The sequence below is a fragment of the Salvelinus fontinalis genome, chromosome 15 (assembly GCF_029448725.1).
Source record: "Salvelinus fontinalis isolate EN_2023a chromosome 15, ASM2944872v1, whole genome shotgun sequence".
Lineage (NCBI taxonomy): Eukaryota > Metazoa > Chordata > Actinopteri > Salmoniformes > Salmonidae > Salvelinus > Salvelinus fontinalis.
In genome coordinates this window covers 18,038,484-18,064,164 of record NC_074679.1, presented here as the reverse complement: position 1 = coordinate 18,064,164, position 25,681 = coordinate 18,038,484, and the positions used below count along the sequence as shown (strand labels likewise).

At 46.0% G+C, this 25,681-nt stretch overlaps 1 protein-coding gene across 2 annotated transcripts in view; it reads left to right on the top strand.

Annotated features, from left to right (window-relative positions):
* LOC129811498 (frizzled-3-like) overlaps positions 1-25,431 on the top strand; it is a 36,952-nt gene extending 11,521 nt beyond the window's left edge. For both annotated transcript variants that reach the window (XM_055862856.1, XM_055862855.1), the window contains 8 exons: positions 10,817-11,013; positions 11,859-12,324; positions 12,448-12,747; positions 13,168-13,419; positions 20,761-20,909; positions 21,690-21,801; positions 21,912-22,189; positions 22,523-25,431. In XM_055862856.1, coding sequence (XP_055718831.1) covers positions 10,817-11,013; positions 11,859-12,324; positions 12,448-12,747; positions 13,168-13,419; positions 20,761-20,909; positions 21,690-21,801; positions 21,912-22,189; positions 22,523-22,751 — 1,983 coding nt within the window. In that variant the 3' untranslated portion in view covers positions 22,752-25,431. The remainder of the gene's footprint in view (positions 1-10,816; positions 11,014-11,858; positions 12,325-12,447; positions 12,748-13,167; positions 13,420-20,760; positions 20,910-21,689; positions 21,802-21,911; positions 22,190-22,522) is intronic.
* The last annotated feature ends 250 nt before the right edge of the window (positions 25,432-25,681 follow it).

The following is a 25,681-nucleotide window of genomic DNA, read 5'->3' as shown; positions in this document are numbered from 1 at the left end:
CATCATATGCATTTCTCCGTGTCTTTGCCATGATGAGGGTGACAAAATGACTACCGTAATCAGAATGATGGGAAGTTTGAGCGCGCTCGATTTACGTCACATTATGTGACGGTGCTCAGTTTTTTGGCGGTGTGAATCTTGTGAAAAAAAAAAAATAATCATAAATTAGCCTCGTCATTGTATAAACCGCGAGGTTCATAGCGTGGGGAAAAAGTAGCGGCTTATAGTCCGGAAATTACGGTAATACAAAGTTAGCAAATTATAAAAAAAGGAAATAGTAACACAATAAAATAACAATAACGAGGCTCTATACAAGGAGTACTACCGGTACGAAGTCAATGTGCAGGGGTACGAGGTAGTTGAGGTTGTTGAGGCATGTACATGTAGGTAGGGGTAAAAGTGACTAGGCAATCAGGATAGATAAAAAATAGAGTAGCAGCAGCGTATGTGGATAGTGTGAGTGTGTGGTGCCAATTTGCAGGTGTGTGTGTAAGCATATGTAGTGTGTGCGTGTGTAAGCCCCAGCACCATGTGATTGCAGTCTGCATGTTAGCGCTCAGCTAGATTAGTAGTATGTGAGGTGTCAACTGTCACCATCACCAGAGTGGCATTAGGGCACAGTAAGACCAGTCACCTGACCTGACCACTGGGCCATATTACAGAGACCAGTCACCTGACCTGACCACTGGGTCATATTACAGAGACCAGTCACCTGACCTGACCACTGGGCCATATTACAGAGACCAGTCACCTGACCTGCCCACTGGGCCATATTACAGAGACCAGTCACCTGACCTGCCCACTGGGCCATATTACAGAGACCAGTCACCTGACCTGCTCACTGGGCCATATTACAGAGACCAGTCACCTGACCTGCCCACTGGGCCATATTACAGAGACCAGTCACCTGACCTGCTCACTGAGCCATATTACAGAGACCAGTCACCTGACCTGCCCACTGGGCCATATTACAGAGACCAGTCACCTGACCTGCCCACTGGGCCATATTACAGAGACCAGTCACCTGACCTGGCCATAGTAATCCCACTACTAATGACAGCTTTAGGAAGTGAGCTGCCGTGTGTGTGTACTTTCCTACCTTATTAGGACCCCAACAATTCACCGACTGTCCTGACAAGTAAGGAAAACAAGACATTTTTGGAAAAGTAAGGAATCTTTGTCCTGAATTTGTTAAAATTCTATTTTAAGTTTAGGGGTTTTGGGTTAGGGTTTTTGGGTTAGGGTTAAGGTTAGGTTAAGGAGTAGTGTTAGGGGTTAGGAAAAATAGGATTTTGAATGGTCAAAACATTTGACTCCCCCAAAAGTCCTGAAATTTCACGAAAATAAAGCTGTCTGTGTGTGTCTGGTAAACACAGGGCTCGGGCAGACAGAGGTAGCAGGTTCTCACATTCCAAACACCAATCCCATTGACTCTGATCCTCAGGGAAACTGCCATTCTTTTCCCTTTTTCTCCTTCCTTTCTCTCCTTCTTTTCACTTTTTCCCTCTCTCTCCCTCTCTCTTCTTTAAGCCGGAGACATTATACAGAGGTTTTTCAAGAGTTGGCAAACTGGCTTTCCTACCGTCACCGTAATCTTCACCACACACGCACACACTGTGCAACTTGTTTTTCTCTGTATCTGCTACCAACAGCCCCACCCTGTACCTTACAACTATCTGGGGATGAGAGGAAGGAGGGACGGAGAGAGAGGGTGAATGAAAGGTTATAGCGATAGAGGGAGGCTGTGAGACAGATAAAGAGATGAAACAGAGAGAGTGAGATTTATTTCCCTGTCTGGAACTATCCTCCAGACCCATCCATCACTGTCCCCATCAAACTCCCAGGTGACAGCCCAGGACAGGCAGAGTCTGCGCCAGACAACTACCCCTCTCCGGTGCCTGCCTCTCTCTCTCTCTCTTGCTCTCTCTTTCAATTAAATTAAATGTACTTCTCTCTCGTGGGGCTCACTAAGGTAACTTCCATTCAGTCTTTCTTTATACAAACCGTGGCTTCTACCGGAGGGAGAGAGGAAAGGAGGGAAACTTAATCCGGCTATTGAAGCAGAGGAGGAACAGACGGGGTCTTTTTCGCCCCTACCAAAATACCCTCCCTGTTTCACATACATCTCCTCCTACACACACAACCCACACAGCCTTCTGCCCAGCACCCCATAAACACCCCCAACGCTGCTGCCAGCACACACTCCTCTCCTATGGAGAATCTAACATGAACTTGTGTCTTCTGGAAACGTCATATCTATGTAGCACACACTGATACAAAACTCTTCCATTAATTAAAGGGGTTCAGAATACTCAACTCACCATAATCCTCAATGTAGAGCTGGGCTGAAACAAAAGCATGCACATCGTATAACTATTCTCCTGAGACCAGTTTTTCAAAAGTTATCTATCTGGATTTCGCCTATCGGATAGGATTAAATACATAGAACCAAAATGCATAGATTGGGAGTCCCCATTCCATTCAATGATTTGTCCGTTCTATTCATTCTATTTTTATGCATGAAATCGTATCCAATAGGTGAAATCCAGATAAATAACTTTTGAAAAACTGAGCCCAGGGGATGACCACCCCTGCCTCCTCCCCATCCTTAAGCCAAAGGGTTGTGCAATCACCCCAAGGCTTGTTTTAGGGGCGAAGGCTTTTGTCTTGTTTTTGACCAGCGACAGCAAAACAAAACATTTGCACCCAAATAAAACCAGGTCGTCATGAATACAGATTTGATCACCATTCTTATCCCCCTCCTTTGACACCACAATCAAACCACTTAATGTCGATATTCTCAGTACACACACACACAGTACACACAGTGGTAGAGAGACCAGCACAGTACACACACACAGTGGTAGAGAGAGAGACCAGCACAGTACACACACATAGTGGTAGAGAGAGAGACCAGCACAGTACACACACACAGTGGCACACACACACAGCAACTGTACCGCTCTCAACCGCAAGGATCTCCAGATGGTAGTGCGGTCTGCACAACACATCACCGGGGGCAAACTACCTGCCCTCCAGGACACCTACAGCACCCAATGTCACAGGAAGACCAAAAAGATAATCAAGGACAACAACCCCCTGAGCCACTACCTGTTCACCCCGCTATCAGCCTGAAGGCGAGATCAGTACAGGTGCATCAAAGCTGGGACCGAGAGACTGCTTCTATCTCAAAGCTGGGACCGAGAGACAGCTTCTATCTCAAGGCCATCAGACTGTTAAACAGCCATCTCTAACACAGAGAGGCTGCTGCCAACATAAAAACTCAAATCTTTGGCCACTTTAATAAATGTAATAAATTGATTTCATAAAAGGTATCACTAGTCACTTTAAATGACGCCACTTTAATAATGTCTACATATCCTACATTACTTATCTCATGTATATATACTGTATTCTATACCATCTACTGCATCTTGCTTATGCCGCTCGGCCATCGCTCATCCATATATTTACAGTTGAAGTCGGAAGTTTACATACACCTTAGCCAAATACATTTAAACTCCGTTTTTCACAATTCCTGACATTTAATCCTCGTAAAAATACCCTGTCTTAGGTCAGTTAGGATCACTACTTTATTTTAAGAATGTGAAATGTCAGAATAATAGTAGCGAGAATGATTTATTTCAGCTTTTATTGCTTTCATCACATTCCCATTGGGTCAGAAGTTTACATACACTCAATTAGTATTTGGTAGCATTGCCTTTAAATTGTTTAACTTGGGTCAAATGTTTCAGGTAGCCTTCTACAAGCTTCCCACAATAAGTTGGGTGAATGTTGGCCCATTCCACCTGACAGAGCTGATGTAACTGAGTCAGATTTGTAGGCCTCCTTGCTCGCACACGCTTTTTCAGTTGTGCCCACAAATTTTCTATAAGATTGAGGTCAGGGCTTTGTGATGGCCACTCCAATACTTTGACTTTGTTGTCCTTAAGCCATTTTGCCACAACTTTGGAAGTGTGCTTGGGGTCATTGTCCATTTGGAAGACCCATTTGCTACCAAGCTTTAACTTCCTGACTGATCTCTTGAGATGTTGCTTCAATACATCCACATAATTTCCCCACCTCATGATGCCATCTATTTTGTGAAGTGCACCAGTCCCTCCTGCAGCAAAGCACCCCCAGAACATGATGCTGCCACCCCCATGCTTCACGGTTGGGATGGTGTTCTTCAGCTTGCAATCTTCCCCCTTTCTACTTCAAACATAATGGTGGTCATTATAGCCAAACAGTTCTATTTTCGTTTCATCAGACCAGAGGACATTTCTCCAAAAAGTACCATCTTTGTCCCCATGTGCAGTTGCAAACCGTAGTCTGGGTTTTTTTATGGTGGTTTTTGAGCAGTGGCTTCTTCCTTGGTGAGCGGCCTTTCAGGTTATGTTGATATAGGACTCGTTTTACTGTGGATATAGATACTTTTGTACCTGTTTCCTCCAGCATCTTCACAAGGTCATTTGCTGTTGTTCAGGGATTAATTTTTTTAACTTTTCGCACCAAAGTACGTTCATCTCTAGGAGACAGAACGTGTCTCCTTCCTGAGCGTTACGACGGTTGCGTGGTCCCATGGTGTTTATACTTTCGCACTATTGTTTGTACAGATGAACGTGGTACCTTCAGGTGTTTGGAAATTTCTCCCAAGGATGAACAAGACTTGGAGAGGTCAACAATTTTTTTCTGAGATCTTGGCTGATTTCTTTTGATTTTCCCAGGATGTCAAGCAAAGAGGCACTGAATTTAAAGGTAGGCCTTGAATTACATCCACAGGTACATCTCCAATTGACTCAAATTATGTCAATTAACCTATCAGAAGCTTCTAAAGTGATGACATCATTTTCTGGAATTTTCCACGCTGTTTAAAGGCACAGTCAACTTAGTGTATGTAAACTTCTGACCCACTGGAATTGTGATACAGTGAATTATAAGTGAAATAATCTGTCTGTAAACAATTGTTGGAAAAATTACTTGTGTCATGCACAAAGTAGATGTCCTAACTGACTTGCCAAAACTATAGTTTGTTAACAAGACATTTGTGGAATGGTTGAAAAACAAGTTTTAATGACTCCAACTTAAGTGAATGTAAACTTCCGACTTCAACTGTATATGTACATATTCTTATTCACCCCTTTACATGTGTGTGTATTAGGTAGTTGTTGTGAATTTGTTAGATTACTTGTTAGATATTACTGCACTGTCGGGAACTAGAAGCACAAGCATTTCGCTACACTTGCATTAATATCTACTAAGAGAGACCAGCACAGTACACACACACACAGTGGTAGAGAGATAGACCAGCATTGTACACACACACAGTGGTAGAGAGAGAGACCAGCACAGTATACACACACAGTGGTAGAGAGAGAGAGACCAGCACAGTACACACACACACAGCAGGAGATGGTATGAGAGAACACTCCATTCGGCTGGCCTGTAACACAGTCATGCAGAAAGAGAGCTATGTTAAGGGTTTCCCCATGCTTCTGTAAGGACATGGCACTCAATAGGAATGTAGAGAGAGTGTGCGTGCATGGTGGGGGATATCAAAAGAAGGCCTCTGATTGGTAGTTTTAAAGTGAGGTGCTCCCATTCAGCCATTCTGATAGGTAGAGCAGGACAGGACCAGATGAACACTGAGACATAGAAATGGTCATACACACACACACTCACGCACAAACACACACTCATGCTCTTGCTACTCACACACTATCTAGGGGTGTCCATTTGTGGTGCCAACATGTTCACCTGTGAGCTTTGGCCCGTAAATCCAAGCTCACACGCTCTACCACTCTTTTGCACAAAGGCATTAATGCATGACCAAGATCTCACCATATTACATTTTATTGTATTTTACCAGGTAAGTTGACTGAGAACACATTCTCATTTACAGCAGTGACCTGGGAAAAATTTACAAGGGAGAGGAAGGAGGATGAATGAGCCAATTGGCAGCTGGGGATGATTAGGTGGCCTTGATTGTATGAGGGCGGTTTAACGTCCCCCTGCACAGGGCCATGTCCCAAAATACTGACCTGGAGCATTGGGATATTTCTTTAGACCTGAGGAAAGAGTACCTCCTACTTGCCCTCCAACACATTTCCAGCAGCATCTGGTCTCCCATCCAGGACCAACCCTGCTTAGCTTCAGAAGCAAGCCAGCAGTGGGATGCAGGGTGGTATGCTGCTGGCCTAATATTGACTGTGCGTGTGCTCAGTCATTTGAGGCTGTTGTGATGGTGTGTGGGGTGTGCTGTTACTGTCTTAATTAAGAAGAAACAAGAAAGATGCACCCATTTGCGGGTAGAACATCTTTTCTCGTGCACAGATCTGGAAAGCATCAATTGAGAAAGATCAAAACAGATTCCAAACAGGGCAGGTAGGCCAACACACACACACAGAGAGAGCTGGGTGGGCCGTGCTCTAAGTGCAGCTTTTTATTCCTCTGCATTTGTCTTGATTCATTACCGTCACATAATGTCTGAGTGCTGCTCATCGCTTCAAAATCCACTCGCCTGAATAACCATCTTCCTTTAGGCAACAATAAAAGGACACTCTAAAATGTGTAGTTTTGCACAAAACACAATGCCACAGATGTCTCAAGTTTTGAAGAAGCATGTAATTGACATGCTGACTGCAGGAATGTCCACCAGAGCTGTTTCCAGAGTATTGCATGTTAATTTCTCTACCATGAGCCGAACGTCGTTTTAGAAAATTTGGCAGTACGTCCAACCGGCCGCACAACTATAGACCACATGTAACCACGCCAGCCCATGACTCCCACATCCATTTTCTTTACCTGCGGGATCGTTTGTCGGGGGGGGGGTCTGGCTGCCAAGTGGGTGGGCCTATGTCCTCCCAGGTCCACCCATGGCTGCACCCCTACACAGTCATGAAATCCATAGATTAGGGCCTAATGAATTTATTTCAATTGACTGATTTCCTTATATGAACTGTAACTCAGTAGAATCTTAGAAATTGGTGCGTTTATATTTGTGTTCAGTATATTTGGATAACTATTTAACTAACTATTTACAGGTCTTATGGCTTGGGGTTAGAAGGTGTTCAGGGTGCTGTTGGTTCCAGACTTGGTGCATCGGTACCGCTGGCGTTGCGGTTGCAGAGAGAACAGTCTATGACTTGGGTGGCTGGAGTCTTTGACAATTTTTATGGCCTTCCTCTGACACCGCCTGGTATAGAGGTCCTGGATGGAAGGGAGCTCAGCCCCAGTGATGGACTGGGCCGTACGCACTACCCTCTGTAGCGCCTTGCGGTCAGATGCCAAGCAGTTGCCCTACCAAGCGGTGATGCAGCCAGTCAAGATGCTCTCTATGGTGCAGCTGTAGAACTTTTTGAGGATCTGAGGGTCATGATAGGTCCTTAGTGATAGGCTTGGTTGGTATTCAGATTGTCAAACCTTCATACCGACCATGTGCCATACCAGGATATTCGGTAATACCGGCACTGAACACAAGGGGTGCTGTTTTCAAACTTCACTGAATACTCTGTAATCCGAAGGTTAGCAATGCTAACAAGTACATGTAAAATCCCATAGAGAATGCTAACTAAATGCTAACGAGCGCATTGCAAAGATTTTGTACAGTTTTTGACCTAGTATTGAAGGAACAACATTTTTTTACTCCAGTTGGCTGCACGCACAAAACAAATATTAGCCAGCAAGGCTCTTGATCCAGGAGGGGATTCTCTGCTGTTACCAAGCGAATGCTTGATATATATAGCTAACTAGTTACTAAATTATCAAACCAAATGGACAACTGCTGAGCATTTAGCAGATTTTATACAGATGACTTAATAGTTATGATATCTAGCTGGCAAACATTTAGTTGTAAATTGCATACTGTAATTAATTCACCTGGCCCATGCTGCACAACAGTGAGTGACTCTCATTATTCATAATAATGTGACAGGTGAAATGAAGAACGCAATGTTCTTTATCTCCTAACGTATTGCACAAGTTGACTTCAGGTATTAACTTAAAAGTAGCTACGAATATTCAAATGTATTTAAAAACTTAAAAGAAATTGTTTAGTTTTCCAACTCTCCGGGTATACGGTCTATACCCTCTCCACTATAGTCCCGTCGATGTGAATGGGGGTGTGCACAAATGGGGGTGTGCTCGGCCCTCCGTTTCCTGTAGTCTACGATCAGCTACTTTATCTTGCTGACGTTGAGGGAGTGGTTGTTGTCCTGGAACCACACTGCCAGGTCTCTGACCTCCTCCCTATAGGCTGTCTCATCGTTGTCGGTGAACACTGTTGTGTCGTCAGCAAACTTAATGATGCTGTTGGATTCGTGCTCAGTCGTTGGTGAACAGGGAGTACAGGAGGGGACTAAGCACGCACCACGGAGGGGTCCCCGTGTTCAGGACCAGTGTGGTGAATGTGTTGTAGCCTACCCTCATCACCTGGGGGCAACCCGTCAGGGAGTCCAGGATCCAGTTGCAGAGGGAGGTGTTTAGTCCCAGCGTCCTTAGCTTATTGATGAGCTTGGAGGGCACTATGGTGTTGAACACTGAGCTGTAGTCAATGAATAGCATTCTCACATAGGTGTTCCTTTTGTTCAAGTGGAAAAGGGCAGTGTGGAGTGCAATAGAGATTGCGTCATCTGTGGATCTTTTGGGGCGGTATGTGAATTGGAGTGGGTCCAGGGTGTCTGGGATGATGATGTTGATGTGAGCCATGACCAGCCTTTCAAAGCACTTCATGGCTACAGATGTGAGTGCTACGGGGCGTAAGTCATTTAGACAGGTTACCTTGGCGTTCTTAGGCACAGGGACAATGGTGGTCTGTTTGAATCATGTAGGTATTATAGACTGGGTTAGGGAGAGGTTGAAAATGTCAGTGAAGACACTTGCCAGCTGGAGACACACACTCACAGTATACACACGCCTGCTACTATTGTACAAATTACACATGGACGTACACACAGGTTGTTTTGACTGGCCCTCTGTGTATCTGTGTTGGTGTTAGATGTATGAGCTGTTCATATGAGGTGACATTTAGACGGTGTAAAGCCCTCACACTGGTTGCCTGTCTGCTGGTCAAACACAAGGAAATCCCATCTCTGTCTGCCTCTGTCTCTCACGATTCTATTTCTCTGCTGGGGATTATATCTACTGTAGATGTGTGTGTGTGTGTGTGTGTGTGTGTGTGTGTGTGTGTGTGTGTGTGTGTGTGTGTGTGTGTGTGTGTGTGTGTGTGTGTGTGTGTGTGTGTGTGTGTGTGTGTGTGTGTGTGTGTGTGTGTGTGAGAGAGAGAGATTTCTGTTTTCTGTGAGCCCTTACATGCCTAAGAAAGAGCACTAATCCTTTTTCACAGCATTAAAGTGATAGACAGGGCAAATTAGTGGGATTGTGTGTGTGCATACAGAGTGTGTGTGTTTTGACACAAGGGCTCAGTACACAGATTGCTAGGGCTTGTAGAGAAAATGCATGCAGACAAAAGCACTGATGTAGCCACTAGCTAGCTACCCAGCTGCTAGAGCAGCGGCGCACAATTGGCATAGCGTCGTCCGGGTTAGGGAGGGTTTGGCCGGTAGGGATATCCTTGTCTCAGTATGTAAAATGTAATAAAATGTATGCACTCTACTGTAAGTCGCTCTGGATAAGAGCGTCTGCTAAATGACTAAAATGTAATGTAAATGTAAGCAGGGATGGGTTCTCTCCGTCTTTCTAACCCTGAAGTATCTGCTGTTTGTTCTTCAAACCAGCATCTGATTTAGATCTGGGAAACCAGGTGTGTTTGCCAGTAGAGCAGACACTCGGGCCCCAAAGGACCAGAGTTTCCATCCTGCTCAATAGCATAAAGGTTTATCTTGTTGCTCTCTGTGGGTGATGTGATGCTGTGGCTGGTTGTGGCTGGCCAAAGGCGTGATATTCACTGTGTGTGTCCTGACTGTTCACTGATGTGAGGGCTCCCTGTGAATATTTCATAGCCTGGACTAAATATTTATGGTGCTTCTAACGATAACTTTCAGTCTCTCTCCCTCCCCCTCGCTCTATCCCCCTCTTTCCCTCTATATATCCCCTCTCTTCTATCCCTCTCTCCCTCCCCCTTTCTCTATCCTCTTCTCTCCCTCTCTCTATCCCCCTCTCTCTATCCCGTTCTCTCTATCCCCTTCTCTCCCTCTCTATATCCCCCTCTCTCTATCCCCCTCTCTCCCTCTCTCTATCCTCCTCCCACCTCTCTATATCCCACCTCTCTCTATCCCCCTCTCTCTATCCCCTCTCTCTATCTCTATATCCCACCTCTCTCTATCACTCTATTCCCCCCTCTCTCTATCCCCATCTTTCCCTCTCTCTATCCCTCTCTCTATCCCCTTCTCTCTATTGCCCTCTCTCCCTCTCTCTATCCCCATCTTTCCCTCTCTCTATCCCTCTCTCTATCCCTCTCTCTATCCCTCTCTCTCTATCGCCCTCTCTATCATTCTCTCACCCTCTATCTGTCTACTCTCTATCCCCCCTCTCCCTCTCTCTCTCCCTATCCCCCTCTCTATATCCCCCTCCCTATCCCCCTCTCTCTATCCCCCCTCTCCCTCTCTCTATCCCCCTCCCTATCCCCCTCTCTCTATCCCTCTCTCTATTTTCCTCTCTCCCTCTCTCTATCCCCCACTCTATCGCTCCCTCGCTCTATCCCCATCTCCCTCTCTATATCCCTCTCTACCCCCCCTCTCTGTATCTCCCCCTATCTCTATCCCCCTCTCTCTATTCCTCTCTCTCTATCCCCTTCTCTTTCTCTCTCCCTCCCACCTCTCCCACGTTGTTTCCCTCCCTCTCTCATTTCCTCCTTCAGCCCTTCCACCCCATGGTGAACCTGCAGTGTTCGGAGGACCTGAGGATGTTCCTGTGTGCCCTCTACGCTCCAGTCTGTATGGAGTATGGCCGGGTGTCCATGCCCTGCCGAGCCCTGTGCCACCGCGCCAAGAGAGACTGCCACAAACTCATGGAGATGTTTGGGGTGACCTGGCCAGACGAGACAGAGTGTAGCAGGTATGTATGGGACTGTTTCTGGGTTGGCTTTACACAACACTGTGTCCTGAACTTACCCTGAGTCTACTTTAACCTGAACTTACCCCTGAGCCTACTTTAACCTGAACTTACCATGAGCCTACTTTAACCTAAACTTATCCTGAGCCTACTTTAACCTGAACTTACCATGAGCCTACTTTAACCTGAACTTACCCCTGAGCTTACTTTAACCTGAACTTACCATGAGCCTACTTTAACCTAAACTTACCCTGAGCCTACTTTAACCTGAACTTACCATGAGCCTACTTTAACCTGAACTTACCCCTGAGCTTACTTTAACCTGAACTTACCATGAGCCTACTTTAACCTGAACTTACCATGAGCCTACTTTAACCTAAACATACCCCTGAGCCTACTTTAACCTGAACTTACCCCTGAGCCTACTTTAACCTGAACTTACCATGAGCCTACTTTAACCTAAACTTACCCCTGAGCCTACTTTAACCTGAATTTACCATGAGCCTACTTTAACCTGAAATTAGCCTCAGCCTACTTTAACCTGAACTTACTCTGAGCCTATTTTAACCTGAACTTACCCTGAGCCTACTTAACCTGAACTTAGCCTGAGCTTACTTTAACCTGAATTTAGCCTGAGATTACTTTAACCTGAACTTACTCTTAAATTGTTGGAGAAATCTTAAACTGTCCATAGCCCAGTATCACCATCATCACAACCCTAATCTGATTTCCATGTAGAGCCTGAACCTTGAACCCTGACTGGTTCTCAACTCAAACATTACAATCCCTCTTACCACCTAAACTTAACTATTTTTTATAATCTCTCTCTCTCCCCCTCCTGCCCCCAGGTTCCCAGACTGTGACGAGCCCTACCCTCGTGCGGTGGACCTCCAGACCAGTGCAAATCCCACCGATATCTCTCCCATGTCTGTCCAGAGGGATTTTGGCTTCTGGTGCCCCCGGAAGCTCAAAATGGAACCCGACCTGGGCTACTCGTTCCTGGGCGTGAGGGAGTGCTCACCCCCCTGCCCCAACATGTACTTCCAGCGCCCGGAGCTCACCTTCGCCCGCTACTTCATTGGCGTGGTCTCCATCGTCTGTCTCTCGGCGACACTCTTCACCTTCCTCACCTTCCTCATCGACGTCACGAGGTTCCGCTACCCGGAGCGGCCAATCATCTTCTACGCCGCTTGCTACATGATGGTGTCGCTTGTGTTCTTCCTGGGCTTCCTATTGGAGGACAGGGTGGCTTGCAACCCGGCAAGCCCCACCCAGTACCGGGCGGCCACCATCACACAGGGCTCCCACAACAAGGTGAGACATCCCCGTCTGTTGTCTTAGTGATTTATTGATTAGCCGCTTTACTCTGTGACATTTCAAAGAAGGTAGCAATGATAGGATGCAAGTGTGAGATATTTTCAATGTCCCCCCCTCCAGGCGTGCACGCTGCTGTTCATGGTGCTCTACTTCTTCACTATGGCGGGCAGTGTGTGGTGGGTTATCCTCACCATCACCTGGTTCCTGGCGGCCGTGCCCAAGTGGGGCAGCGAGGCCATCGAGAAGAAGGCCCTTCTCTTTCACGCCTGTGCCTGGGGCCTGCCCGGCTGCCTCACCGTGGCCCTGCTGGCCCTCAACAAGATCGAGGGCGATGGCGTGAGTGGTGTGTGCTTCGTGGGCCTCTACGATGTCATGGCGCTGCGCTGGTTCCTGCTGGCACCGCTCTGCCTCAACGTGGCGGTGAGTGTTTTATGTTCTAGAAAGGAGAGTTATTCTAAAGGCTTTTACACCTCTGTCTAACTACAGCAAATTAATTATCCATCTTGCATTGGGTAGTTTTTCCCCAACTCAGACCAACTGTCCGTGGCTGATTCTACGTGTTAAATCTGGACCAACTACGATGGAGAATGTCTAGTGGCGAACAACTGAGATTACACAAGGGGCAGATTCTTTCAACAAACGTCCATAGACGGTTGGGTTGGCTGTTGGATAGATGTGTAGAAGCCTTTAGAATCTGACCTATGCATCACTAACATACATGTGATGGCCCCTTGAATCAATACATTATCAATATTTGAAGATGGCCCCTTGAATCAATACATAATCGATATCTGAAGATTGTTCTCGAACCTAGTCTAATCCCTATATATCTGCCTCTAGGTGGGTGTGTCTCTGCTTCTGACGGGGATCGTGGCGCTGAACCGTGTACGTATGGAGATCCCTCTGGAGAAGGAGAACCAGGACAAGCTGGTGAAGTTTATGATCCGTATCGGGGTGTTCTCTGTGCTTTACCTGGTGCCCCTGCTTACGGTCATCTCCTGCTACCTGTATGAACACAGCTACAGGTCTGTCTGGGAGACCACCTGGGTACAGGAGCACTGCAGAGACTACCACATACCCTGTCCCTTCCAGGTAGGTGTACAGTTCAGAAAGTATTCATACCCCTGGACTTATTCCACATTTAAAGGTGAAATAAAGATGTAAATAAAGGTGAAATAAAAAAACTCAAAAAAACTAGGCAAGCTAGTTAAGAACAAATTATTATTTACAATAACGATCTACCCAAGGAACAGTGGGTTAACTGCCTTGTTCAGGGGCAGACAGGCTTTTTCAGGTCTTGCCATATATTTTGAAGTAGATTTAAGTTAAAACTGTAACTCTTGGTAAGCAACTCCAGTGTAGATTTGGCCTTGTGTTTTAGGTTATTGTGCTGCTGAAAAGTGAATTAATCTTTCAGCGTCAGGTGTTCCGTTCTGTTTCTTTTTTATCCTGAGAAACTCCCCAGTACTTAACGATTACAAGCATACCCATAACATGATGCAACCACCACTGGAGAGTGGTCTTCCATAATGTGTTGTATTGGATTTGCCTCAAACATAACACTTTGTCTTCAGGACAGAAAGTGAATTGCCTTGCCACATTTTACATAGGTGCACTTCTTTGCGAGACACTGGTAACCTCCCTGGTCTTTGTAGTTGAGTCTGTGTTTGAAATTCACTGCTCGACTGAGGGACCTTACAGATAATTGTATGTTTGGGGTACAGTGTTGAGGTAGTCATCAAAGATCATGTTAAACACTATTATTGCTCACAGAGTGAGTCCATGCAATTTATTATGTGCCTTTTTAAGCAAATTTTTACTCCTTGAGTTATTTAGGCTTGTCATAACAAAGGAGTTGAAGACTTACAGTGCATTCGGAAAGTATTCAGACTCCTTCACCTTTTCCACATTTTGTTACATTACAGCCTTATTCTAAAATGGATTTAATCGTTTTTTTCCACTCATCAATCTACACACAATACCCCATAATGACAAAGCAAAAAAAATATATAACTTAAATATCAAATTTACATAAGTATTCAGACACTTTACTCAGTACTTTGTTGAAGCACCTTTGGCAGCAATTACAACCTCACGTCTTCTTGGGTATGACACTACAAGCTTGGCACACCTGTATTTCGGGAGTTTCTCCCATTCTTCTCTGCAGATCCTCTCAAGATCTGTCAGGTTGGATGGGGAGCGTCGCTGCTCAGCTATTTTCAGTTCTCTCCAGAGATGACCGATCGGGTTCAAGTCTCTGAATGGGCCACTCAAGAACATTCAGAGACTTGTCCCGAAACCACTGGCTGTGTGCTTAGGGTCATTGTACTATTGGAAGGTGAACCTTCGCCCCAGTCTGATGTCCTGAGCGCTCTGGAGCAGGTTTTCATCAAGGATCTCTCTGTACTTTGATCCATTCTTCTTTGCCTCGATCCTGACTAGTATCCCAGTCCCTGCTGCTGAAAAACATCTCCACAGCATGATGCTGCAATCACCATGCTTCACCGTAGGGATGGTGCCAGGTGATGAGCAGTGCCTGGTTTCCTCCAGATGTGACGCTTGGCATTCAGGCCAAAAAGTGAATATTGGTTTCGTCAGACCAGAGAATTTTGTTTCTCATGGTCTGAGAGTCCTTTAGGTGCCTTTTGGCAAACTCCAAGCGGGCTGTCATGTGCCTTTTACTGAGGAGTGGCTTCTGTCTGGCCATTCTACCATAAAGGTCTGATTGGTGGAGTGCTGCAGAGATGGTTGTCCTTCTGTAAGCTTCTCCCATCTCCACAGAGGAACTCTGGAGCTCTGTCAGAGTGACCATCGGGTTCTCGGTTACCTCCCTGACCAAGGCCCTTCTCCCACGATTGCTAAGTTTGGCCGGGCAGTCAGCTCTAGGAAGAGTCTTGGTGGTTCCAAAATTCTTCCAGTTATGAATGACGGAGGCCAATGTGTTCTTGTGGACCTTCAAGGCTGCATAGATGTTTTGGTACCTTTCCCCAGATCTGTGCCTCGACACAATCCTGTCTCAGGGCTCTACGGACAGTTCCTTCACCTCATGGCTTGGTTTTTGCTCTGACTGTGGGACATTATAAAGACAGGTGCGTGCCTTTCCAAACCATGTCCAATCAATTGAATTTACCACAGGTGGACTCCAATCAAGTTGTAGAAACATCTGAAGGATGATCAACGGCAAACAGGATGCACCTGAGCTCAATTTCGAGTCTCATAGAAAACGGTCTGAATACTTACAGTTGAAGTCGGAAGTTTACATACACCTTAGCCAAATACATTTAAAGTCAGTTTTTCACAATTCCTGACATTTAATCCTAGTAAAAAATCCCTGTCTTAGGTCAGTTAGGATCACCACTGTATTTTAAGAATGTGAAATGTCAGAATAATAGTAGAGAGAATGATTTATTTCAGCTTTTATTTATTTTATCACATTCCCAGTGGGTCAGACGTTTACATACACTCAATTAGTATTTGGTAGCATTGCCTTTATATTGTTTAACTTGGGTCAAACATTTCAGGTAGCCTTCCACAATCTTGCCGCAATAAGTTGGGTGAATTTTGGCTCATTCCTCCTGACAGAGCTGGTGTAACTGAGTCAGGTTTGTAGGCCTCCTTGCTCGCACACGCTTTTTCAGTTGTGCCCACAAATTTTCTATGGGATTGAGGTCAGGGCTTTGTGATGGCCACTCCAATACCTTGACTTTGTTGTCCTTAAGCCATTTTGCCACAACTTTGGAAGTATGCTTGGGGTCATTGTCCATTTGGAAGACCCATTTGCTACCAAGCTTTAACTTCCTGACTGATGTCTTGAGATGTTGCTTCATCATTTCCCCACCTCATGATGCCATCTATTTTGTGAAGTGCACCATTCCCTCCTGCAGCAAAGCACCCCCACAACATGTTGCTGCCACCCCCGTGCTTCACGGTTGGGATGGTGTTCTTCGGCTTGCAAGCATTCCCCTTTTTCCTCCAAACATAACAATGGTCATTATGGCCAAACAGTTCTATTTTGGTTTCATCAGACCAGAGGACATTTCTCCAAAAAGTATGATCTTTTACCAATGTGCAGTTGTAAACTGTAGTCTGGCTTTTTTATGGTGGTTTTTGAGCAGTTGCTTCTTCCTTGCTGAGTGGCCTTTCAGGTTATGTCGAGATAGGAATCGTTTTACTGTGGATATAGATACTTTTGTACCTGTTTCCTCCAGCGTCTTCACAAGGTTCTTTGCTGTTGTTCTGGAATTGATTTGCACTTTTCGCACCAAAGTACGTTCATCTCTAGGAGACAGAACGTGTCTCCTTCCTGAGCGGTATGACAGCTGCGTGGTCCCATGGTGTTTATACTTTCGCACTCTTGTTTGTACAGATGAACGTGGTACCTTCAGGCGTTTGGAAATTGCTCCCAAGGATGAACCAGACTTCTGGAGGTCTACAATTTTTTTCTGAGGTCTTGGCTGATTTCTTTTGATTTTCCCAGGATGTCAAGCAAAGAGGCCCTGAATTTAAAGGTAGGCCTTGAATTACATCCACAGGTACACCTCCAAATGACTCAAATGATGTCAATTAGCTCATCAGAAGCTTCTAAAGTGATGACATCCTTTTCTGGAATTTTCCACGCTGTTTAAAGGCACAGTCAACTTAGTGTATGTAAACTTCTGACCCACTGGAATTGTGATACAGTGAATTATAAGTGAAATAATCTGTCTGTAAACAATTGTTGGAAAAATTACTTGTGTCATGCACAAAGTAGATGTCCTAACCGACTTGCCAAAACTATAGTTTGTTAACATGAAATGTGTGGAGTGGTTGAAAAACAAGCTTTAATGACTCCAACCTAAGTGTATGTAAACTTCCGACTTCAACTGTATGTAAATATTTCTAACATTTCTGAAACCTGTTTTCGCTTTGTCATTATGGGGTATTGTGTGTCGATTGATGATGATTTTTATTTATTTAATCAATTTTAGAATACGGCTGTAACTTAACAAAATGTGGAATAAGTCAAGGGGTCTGAATACTTTCCCGAATGCATTGTACTGACTCAAGACATTTGAACTTTTCATTTATATTTAACAATTTCTAAAAACATAATTCTACTTTGACATGATGGGGTTTTGTGCATAGGCCAGTGATGAAAAATCTCAATATAATACATTTTAAAATCGGGCAGTAAAACAACAAAATGTGGAAAAAGTAAATGGGTTTGAATTCATATTGAAGTCACTGTAGGTTTAGAGGTATTTTTCTCTCTCGCTCTCTGTCTCTCTATCTGTCTCTGTCTCTCTCTGTCTCTTTGTCTCTCTTTCTCTCTCGCTCTGTCTCTCTATCTGTCTCTGTCTCTCTCTATCTGTTTCTGTATCTGTCTCTTTCTCTCTCTGTCTCTATCCATCTCTGTCTCTCTCTGTCGCTTTGTCTCTATCTCTCTCTCTCTCTCTCTGTGTGCTAGTTTACTGCTCCTATTACCAGTCCCTCTAGTTCGTTTTCTGTAACCCACACATTGTAACGTTACTCTGCCCAACCCAACTGCACGGCATTAAGTTTCCTCCACTCTGGAGGCTTTGTAGTGCTCCCTCTTAATTATTAAGCACCTGGTGTGTGTGTGTGTGTGTGTGTGTGTGTGTGTGTGTGTGTGTGTGTGTGTGTGTGTGTGTGTGTGTGTGTGTGTGTGTGTGTTTGTGTTTGTTTGTGTGTTTGTTTGTTTGTTTGTTTGTGTGTGTTTGTTTGTTTGTTTGTTTGTTTGTTTGTTTGTTAGATAGAGCTGGCACAATCACCATGTAACCGTAAAACATTTTTGGTAACGAACTGCTGACTGAAGACAGGACGGCCGGGCATTCGTGTGGTTGAGTCCGTTTCTGTGGTAACAACGTGACGAAACTGTGTTGCTCCTTGCTGAAACAACCCACTGGGCACAGATGTCAGTTCAATATCTAGTTTTGATTTACATTTGGTAGATTTTTCAACTAACATGAATTGAATGTAAAATCAACAAAAAATGTTACCATCTCATTTGATCCAACCAATCAGTTTTTCACGCCGATTCAACATCATCACATCGATTATTTTGGTGGTTGAAATGAGGTGGAAACAACGTTGATTCCACCAGTTTTGCCAAGTGGAAAGCAAGGTGTTGTAGCAAACGAGCACACATAAAAAGCTGCAAGCAAGGTGCAGCACTAGCACACATTGAACAGGAATGAATAGAACAGGTTTGGAACCTCTAATCCTGGCAATTTGGCTGGTAAACTCATGGATACACTCGCAATGGCTGCCTGGTATTGGGATGCAATAAATTCCATGGTAATGTAGAATGTTCATTCAAATGATTGGAATCAACAAACCACAGCACATATTGTACTTCATTGTACTGATTTGACTTCCTGCTTTGCTTCTAGGTTGAAAATGGGAAGGTAAAGACAACGTAATAATTCCATGCTGAAGCGTTAGAAAATAAACAAATTCATGGAACCAGCGCTGTTGCTGGATTCTACAGGATTAGCCTTGATAATATGACCAGCAATCAGGAAATCCAGTAATAACTTGGCTGTAGATTCTTCTATTTTTTATGAACAGAATGACAGTTATAGTATGTGTTCGCTGAGTAGTTAGCTGAAATTCAGTACGATTGTGTTTACTTTTCACTTTGATGCCAAACTTTCTGTACGGCTACCATTCACTCCCAGTCATTCTGAATGCAGAAGCTGGTCCCTTGTTAAATAGTGGCGCAAAGAGTTTTGGCAGGGTTCCCCAACTAGTTGCCCAACTGCCTGCCCAACTGGCGACCCAACTGGCGGCCCAACTGGCTGCTCAACTGGCGGCCCAACTGGCGGCCCAACTGGCGGCCCAACTGGCGGCCCAACTGGCTGCCCAACTGGCTGCACAACTGGCGACCCAACTGCCTGCCCAACTGCCGACCCAACTGCCTGCCCAACTGCCTGCCCAACTGCCTGCACAACTGCCTGCACAACTGCCTGCACAACTGGCGGCCCAACTGGCAACCCAACTGGCGGCCCAACTGGCGGCCCAACTGGCAACCCAACTGGCCGCCCAACTGGCCGCCCAACTGGCAACCCAACTGGCCGCCCAACTGGCAACCCAACTGGCAACCCAACTGGCAGCCCAATTGGCAGCCCAACTCGTGGTTTTATTTGACCCCTCAAGTTTTCTGATGGAAAACAATGATATACAGTACCAGACAAAAGTTTGGACACACCTGCTCATTCAAGGGTTTTTCCTTCAGGCCTTATTGCTTAATTATAACATCTGTGCTTACACACGGTCTCTGTTCGACACATACACACACATACACACACCAACCACACACCGCACACAGATTACCAGGTGACGAAAGCCTTTCATCTTCCCGGCCATATATCAGTTAAAAGTGGATGTGTGTCTGCCACTGCAATAGAGAGACTGTACGTTATTAGAAATGTTGAGAAGGATGGACATCACAGGAAGTTGGTGGCACCTTCATTTGGGAGGATGGGCTCATGGTAATGGCTGGAGCGGAATATTTGGAATGGTATCAAATACAGCAAACACTTGGTTTCCATGTGTTTGATGCCATTCCATTCACTCTGTTCCAGCCATTATTATGAGCGTCCTCCCCTCACCAGCCTCCACTGGTAGACATTACAGCTGCAATAGTACACACACGTCTATCTCTCTCTATCTCTCTCTCTGTCTCTCTCTACATCTGTCTCTCTCTCTGTCTCTCTTTCTCTCTTTCATAGTATAAAGTTGAATGAAATGAATGAAAGTAATATGAGCAGTGATGAGTGTGTGAATGTGTTGGTGTGTATGTGGAATATGTGGTACGAGCAGGTGCTAGTGCTCAGGTTTCTCTGACGTGTGTGTCCTCCCTGTGCAGTGACCCTCTCTGCATCCCATAGTCACTCTGGAATTCACATTTTACTCCCATGTTATCGATCGCTCTCCCGGAGGTCGATATGTGTGTGTGTGTGTGTGTTGTTTGTTTGTGTGTGTGTGTTTGTCAGTGGCACATTTTAGTGATGTTATTTGTGGCCACAAGAGAAAGTTGTGGTTTTATTCCAGGGCTCTCCAAGCCTGTTCCTGGAGAGCTACCCTCGTGTAGGTTTTGTAGTGAAGTGAAAACCTACGGTACAGTAGTCTCCAGGAACAGGGTTGGAGAGCCCTGTTTTAGACTACAGGTAGCTAGCCTTTCTCGCTGTCTCTGTGTGCACACATACACACAGACAGACACACACACAGTCACTGTGCTGGCATGTGGAGTAGAGCAGAAGGGAGGACTGTCTGTGGGCAGTGAGCTGTGCAGTATGAGGAAGAGGACACACACCATCTTACTCTCCTCTCTGTCCTCCCTCTTTCGCTGTGTGTTAGGTTGAATAGTTGTTTTGATGAAATAGCAGATGATTCTGGACTCACTCCCTCAACCCCTCTTTCTCTGTCTAGGTTGAGCAGACCAGTCGTCCAGACCTGGCCCTGTTCCTCATTAAGTACCTGATGATGCTGGTGGTGGGGATTCCCTCAGTTTTCTGGGTGGGCAGCAAGAAGACCTGCTTCGAATGGGCCAGCTTCCTACACAGACGCAGAAACAAAGAGTAAGCCAGGAGAGAGAAAGCGAGAGAGTGTGTGCTCATGTCTGCGCGTGTATTTTAATGTTTGTGTATTTCTCATTTCAAGCCGGTAATTTCAATACTTAGTAATGTAGAACCACTCGCTAGCTTCATAAATTGCAGAAAATATTCAAATGAGCAATTTGACCAACATTTGAATGTGGAATGTCATTAAAAGCCTCGTCATTCCCTCCCTCCTGACACACACACTTCCCATAACCCGGTCTCCATGGTGATTAGGTTATTTTCTGTGCCTGTTCTCCCACCCTCAACAACACCCTCCTCCTCCGCACACCCCATCAATCTCTCCTCCCTCCCACTCCTCCATATCTCCATCTCCTCTCTGCAATTCTCTCACCCTTCTGCCTTCCCTCTCTCCCTGCCCTCTTCTGTGTATCACTCCCTTTCTTTCCCTTCTCTCCCCCATCCCCTTTCTTTTGGCTTGCCCTTCTCCCTCCCTCCCTCTCTCCTCTCCCCTCCCCTCCCCTTCCTCCCTCCCCCTTTCCCTCCCTCCCCCTCTCACTTCATCCTCCCCTCCCTCCCCTTCCACTCATTGCCTGCCCTCCCATGCCCCTCCCTCTCTCCTCCCCTCCCTCCCCTTCCACTCATTTCCTGCCCTCCCATGCCTCTCTCTTCCCCTCCCTCCCACTCTCCCTCCCTCCCCCTCTCTCTCCCTCCCTCCCTCCCCCTCTCACTCCCTCCCCCTTCACCCCTTTACCCCTCTCACCCACTTCCTCCTCTCTCCCTGCACTCCTCCCTCCGCAGTAGTGGGGTGAATGAGAGCAGACAGGTGCTCCAGGAGCCAGACTTTGCCCAGTCTCTACTGAGGAACCCCCACACCCCCATCATCAGGAAATCACGGGGAACCTCCACCCAGGTATGACTGGCACCATGACCTTGTCATAAAACATAGCCCTAACCATAATTCATAATGTAATATAATATGATATCACTAATTGTTTTTCATTCCTAATCCTCCTCCCCCAGGGCACCTCCACCCACGCCTCCTCCACTCACCTGGCCATCCTGGACGAGCCTGACGACCCCAGACACACCCCTGATGACCGCAGACCAATCCACTCACTGAGCCACGCCTCCTCCACTCACCTGGCTATCCTGGACGAGCCTGACGACCCCAGACACGCCCCTGATGAACGCAGACCAATCCACTCACTGGGCCACGCCTCCTCCACCCGCAGCAAGGCTGGCAGTGTGCACAGCAAGACCAGTTACCATGGCAGTCTACATTGCTCCCGAGACGGACGGTAGGAGAGTGAGAGAGAAGGTGGAAAGGAGGGAGAGAGGGTTGGCTACGGGATGCCACTATATATGAGACGTTTTTATATTCAAAGATGAATACATGATGAAACTAGATTCAGGCTTTCCAAAGCCTATTGTAGTTATGGCACTTCAAGAGATCCTTTTCTGTAGACAGCTGCTAGTCTATCTGTTATTAGTTCTATACCTGAGATAAAATCACCTGGCTGTAGATTAGAGCGCACAGCTGGCATACCTGTTGGTGTGGATGTGTGTGTTGTACATTAAGTTATGAACTACTGAACTAACGTCTCCCCCCCTTCTTTTTCCCCTACGCCCAGCTACACCCCCTGTAGTTACCGAGGCGGCGAGGAGCGCACTCTACCCCCCCACGGCAGCACGCCCCGCCACGACCACCTGCTGTCCACTCACAGCAGCCTCCACGGACTAGATGCCCAATCACAGCACAGCAGCCAGTGTGATCTCTCCGTGGCCCCACCCACCCTTATCACCCACGGGACGAGCTTCGGCCGCGTCACTAATAATGGTGACAATGGAGCCAGCGCCTGACCGGAAACAGGAAATGATGTCATCACTGCTGAACAGGAAGTTGTCAGTTGTCCCGCTCCCCACCTTTGACATACACACAGGTCGCTCCCATTCAGGAGGAATGTGTGAGAGAGGAAGTGGGGCCTTCAGTTTGACTGACAGATGGATCACTCCTGGACAGCTTTTCACAGAGGTTGCTAAGTAGCGAGATGCTAACCGTCAATCAGTCAGTTGGACTTGGATTGGACTCTATGGAGGGAATGGCTTCATGGCCAGAAAGCCAGCCCACTCTGAATGAGGGGGGTTGTGTGTGTACTCTGATACACACCAACAGACGCAGAGATGAGCTGATAAGGTCTACTTTACATTTACATTTAAGTCATTTAGCAGACGCTCTTATCCAGAGCGACTTACAAGTACATACATTCATACTTTTTTTGTACTGGCCCCCCGTGGGAAACGAACCCACAACCCTGGCGTTGCAAGCGCCATGCTCTACCAACTGAGCCACACGGGGCCACTCTGTGTGTGTTACGGTGCTCTTTTGCTGTGGTTGTGAAACAAGACTATTATAATTTTTATACTGTCAAGATTGGCTGTGAGTACTGCTGAACATATGAGCGTGTGTGTACTTGTAGTGCAGTACGTTAAACGGCACTATACTCCCACCTGGTGGAGAGAAACTATAGAAGCTAGGAGAGATCACTGCCTAGGCCCGACTTCCTAGGCACTCCTGTAGGTCAGTAAGGATGAATAGGGTTCAATAATAAGGTCATTCCTTAAACTTGTCTTATGATATGATAGGTGAAATTGTTTTGGGGCTGTATTGCTTCAGGAGTGCGTAGGGAATAGTTGCTAGGGATCGATTTGTGATTCACAAAGTTAGGGAAAAATAGGGAAGGACGGATGGAGGTTGGAGTAGTGCTCATTTTGCTGCTGCTTCCGAGCTAAGCAGAGGAATGTGGGGGACTTTTTAAAGGGGATGGGAGGGGGGGGTGTATCCGAAGTCTTTGCTATTGACAAGCGCTGTGTGAAGCAACAGACGATCTGTACCCCTAACACTGGAAGAAAGGACTACTGGAAGAATACACTGGGGAGGAGGAGGAATACACTGGGAGGAGGAATACACTGGGGAGGAGCAGGAATACACTGGGGAGGAGGAGGAATACACTGGGGAGGAGGAGGAATACACTGGGGAGGAGGAGGAATACACTGGGGAGGAGGAGGAATACACTGGGGAGGAGCAGGAATATACTGGGGGAGGAGGAGGAATACACTGGGGAGGGGGAGGAATACACTGGGGAGGGGGAGGAATACACTGGGGAGGGGGAAAAAAGGAAAATTGATAATATGGGAAAGATTGTGCTTGTGTTTACTTGTGTTTCTCCTGTCTTTCTGTCTTTCTGTATCCCTCTCTCACTCACACACATAAAACTGCAGTAGTCTTCTCCATTATGGTCATCAGGGGATTTTCTCACAACCCCTCAAAATCTCTCAGCCTAGCTCACCCCTACCCACAGCCTTACCTGTGAACAAACACACACGCAAACCTACACACACACACACACACACACACACACACACACACACACACACACACACACACACACACACACACACACACACACACACACACACACACACACACACACTCCAATGTACACTAAACCCTCCCTTGCCTTTAACCCAGCCTACCTCATCAGTCCAGAGGTACCTTAAACCATGCCTGTCACTCATCAGTCACCTCAGACTGCTGCTGCTGCTATTGTGTGTCTTTGTAATACAATGCTGCTCCTGTGTGTGTGTGTGCGTGTGCGTGTGTGTGTGTCAGGACACTGTCAATCTCTGGAGTTCTTCTTTGGTGTTTTTCCACCTGATGCCTAACACTTTACCCATGGTGCTTCACCACACTGAGTTGCACCTCAAAGACGTGTCCACTGGGCACCTCAAGATGCAACACGTTCTTCTCTCTGTCTGTGTCTGCCTGTCTGTCTGTAGTGTGTTCCTGAGCAAAGTAGCATATTTTTGCATGTCAAACACCCAAATATCCTTGTTCCGTGCCCACTTGTGTGATTGACTGTGCTTTTCCCAGTTGCCTCCTCACTCTCACTCATTCCCCTTCAGTCTCCAAAGCTCTCCTGCCTGCTGTCATGGTAGAAGTTGCCCTTACCCACAATCATAACCTAAACCCTGGTCCTCGAGTGTCCAGATATTGCATGGTTTAGTTCCAACCAAGCACCTCAATTGTCTGACTACTGGTCTGGTCACCTCACGGAATGTTGAGGGATTCATTGATCAATATCAATGATTGGCTACATTTAACCTACATGTCCAAAGCAAATAATCAATTCCTTTTCAATTCCAGCAAATTCAGAAAGTAAACAAAATTTCAATTCCAAATTGAAAATCATGACAGAGAATTGGAATTTCTGTGTTCTTCCTGAATTGACAGGAATTGACCCCAACCCTGATTCCAAGACCAGGATTTGCTACACGGAATGAGGGACTATTTGTTCTACCTAATCCTCTTGCTGTAAGTCTATGTCTGTTCTCTCTGTACACATCACAGCTTTCCTAAAAAAATAAAAAATAAAGATTGAGCACTTTAACTCTATGGCTAGCTCTGTCCGAATGTGTGTAGATGTCAAGTTGAGTTGTAGAGTTATGCAAAAATTCCAATAAAGTTTTTGTATGAAACGTGTTAGCGATGTTGGGGTGTGTTTTTGTTCATCTTTGTGTGGTTATGTATACAACACTGCTGGGCCATCTCTCTCTCTCTCTTGTAAATATTGGATCATGAAGTCAAGATATTTTGGGCTCTATACCTAAGCAACTTTTGACTTAATATATTAACAAGAAACAAATGAAGCCTACAGGATGTCAGTTAGTCAAAACAAAAAAACTCCAGTCCAGGTGGTGGCGGTAATGCATCACAAGCCATGCCAACCGAC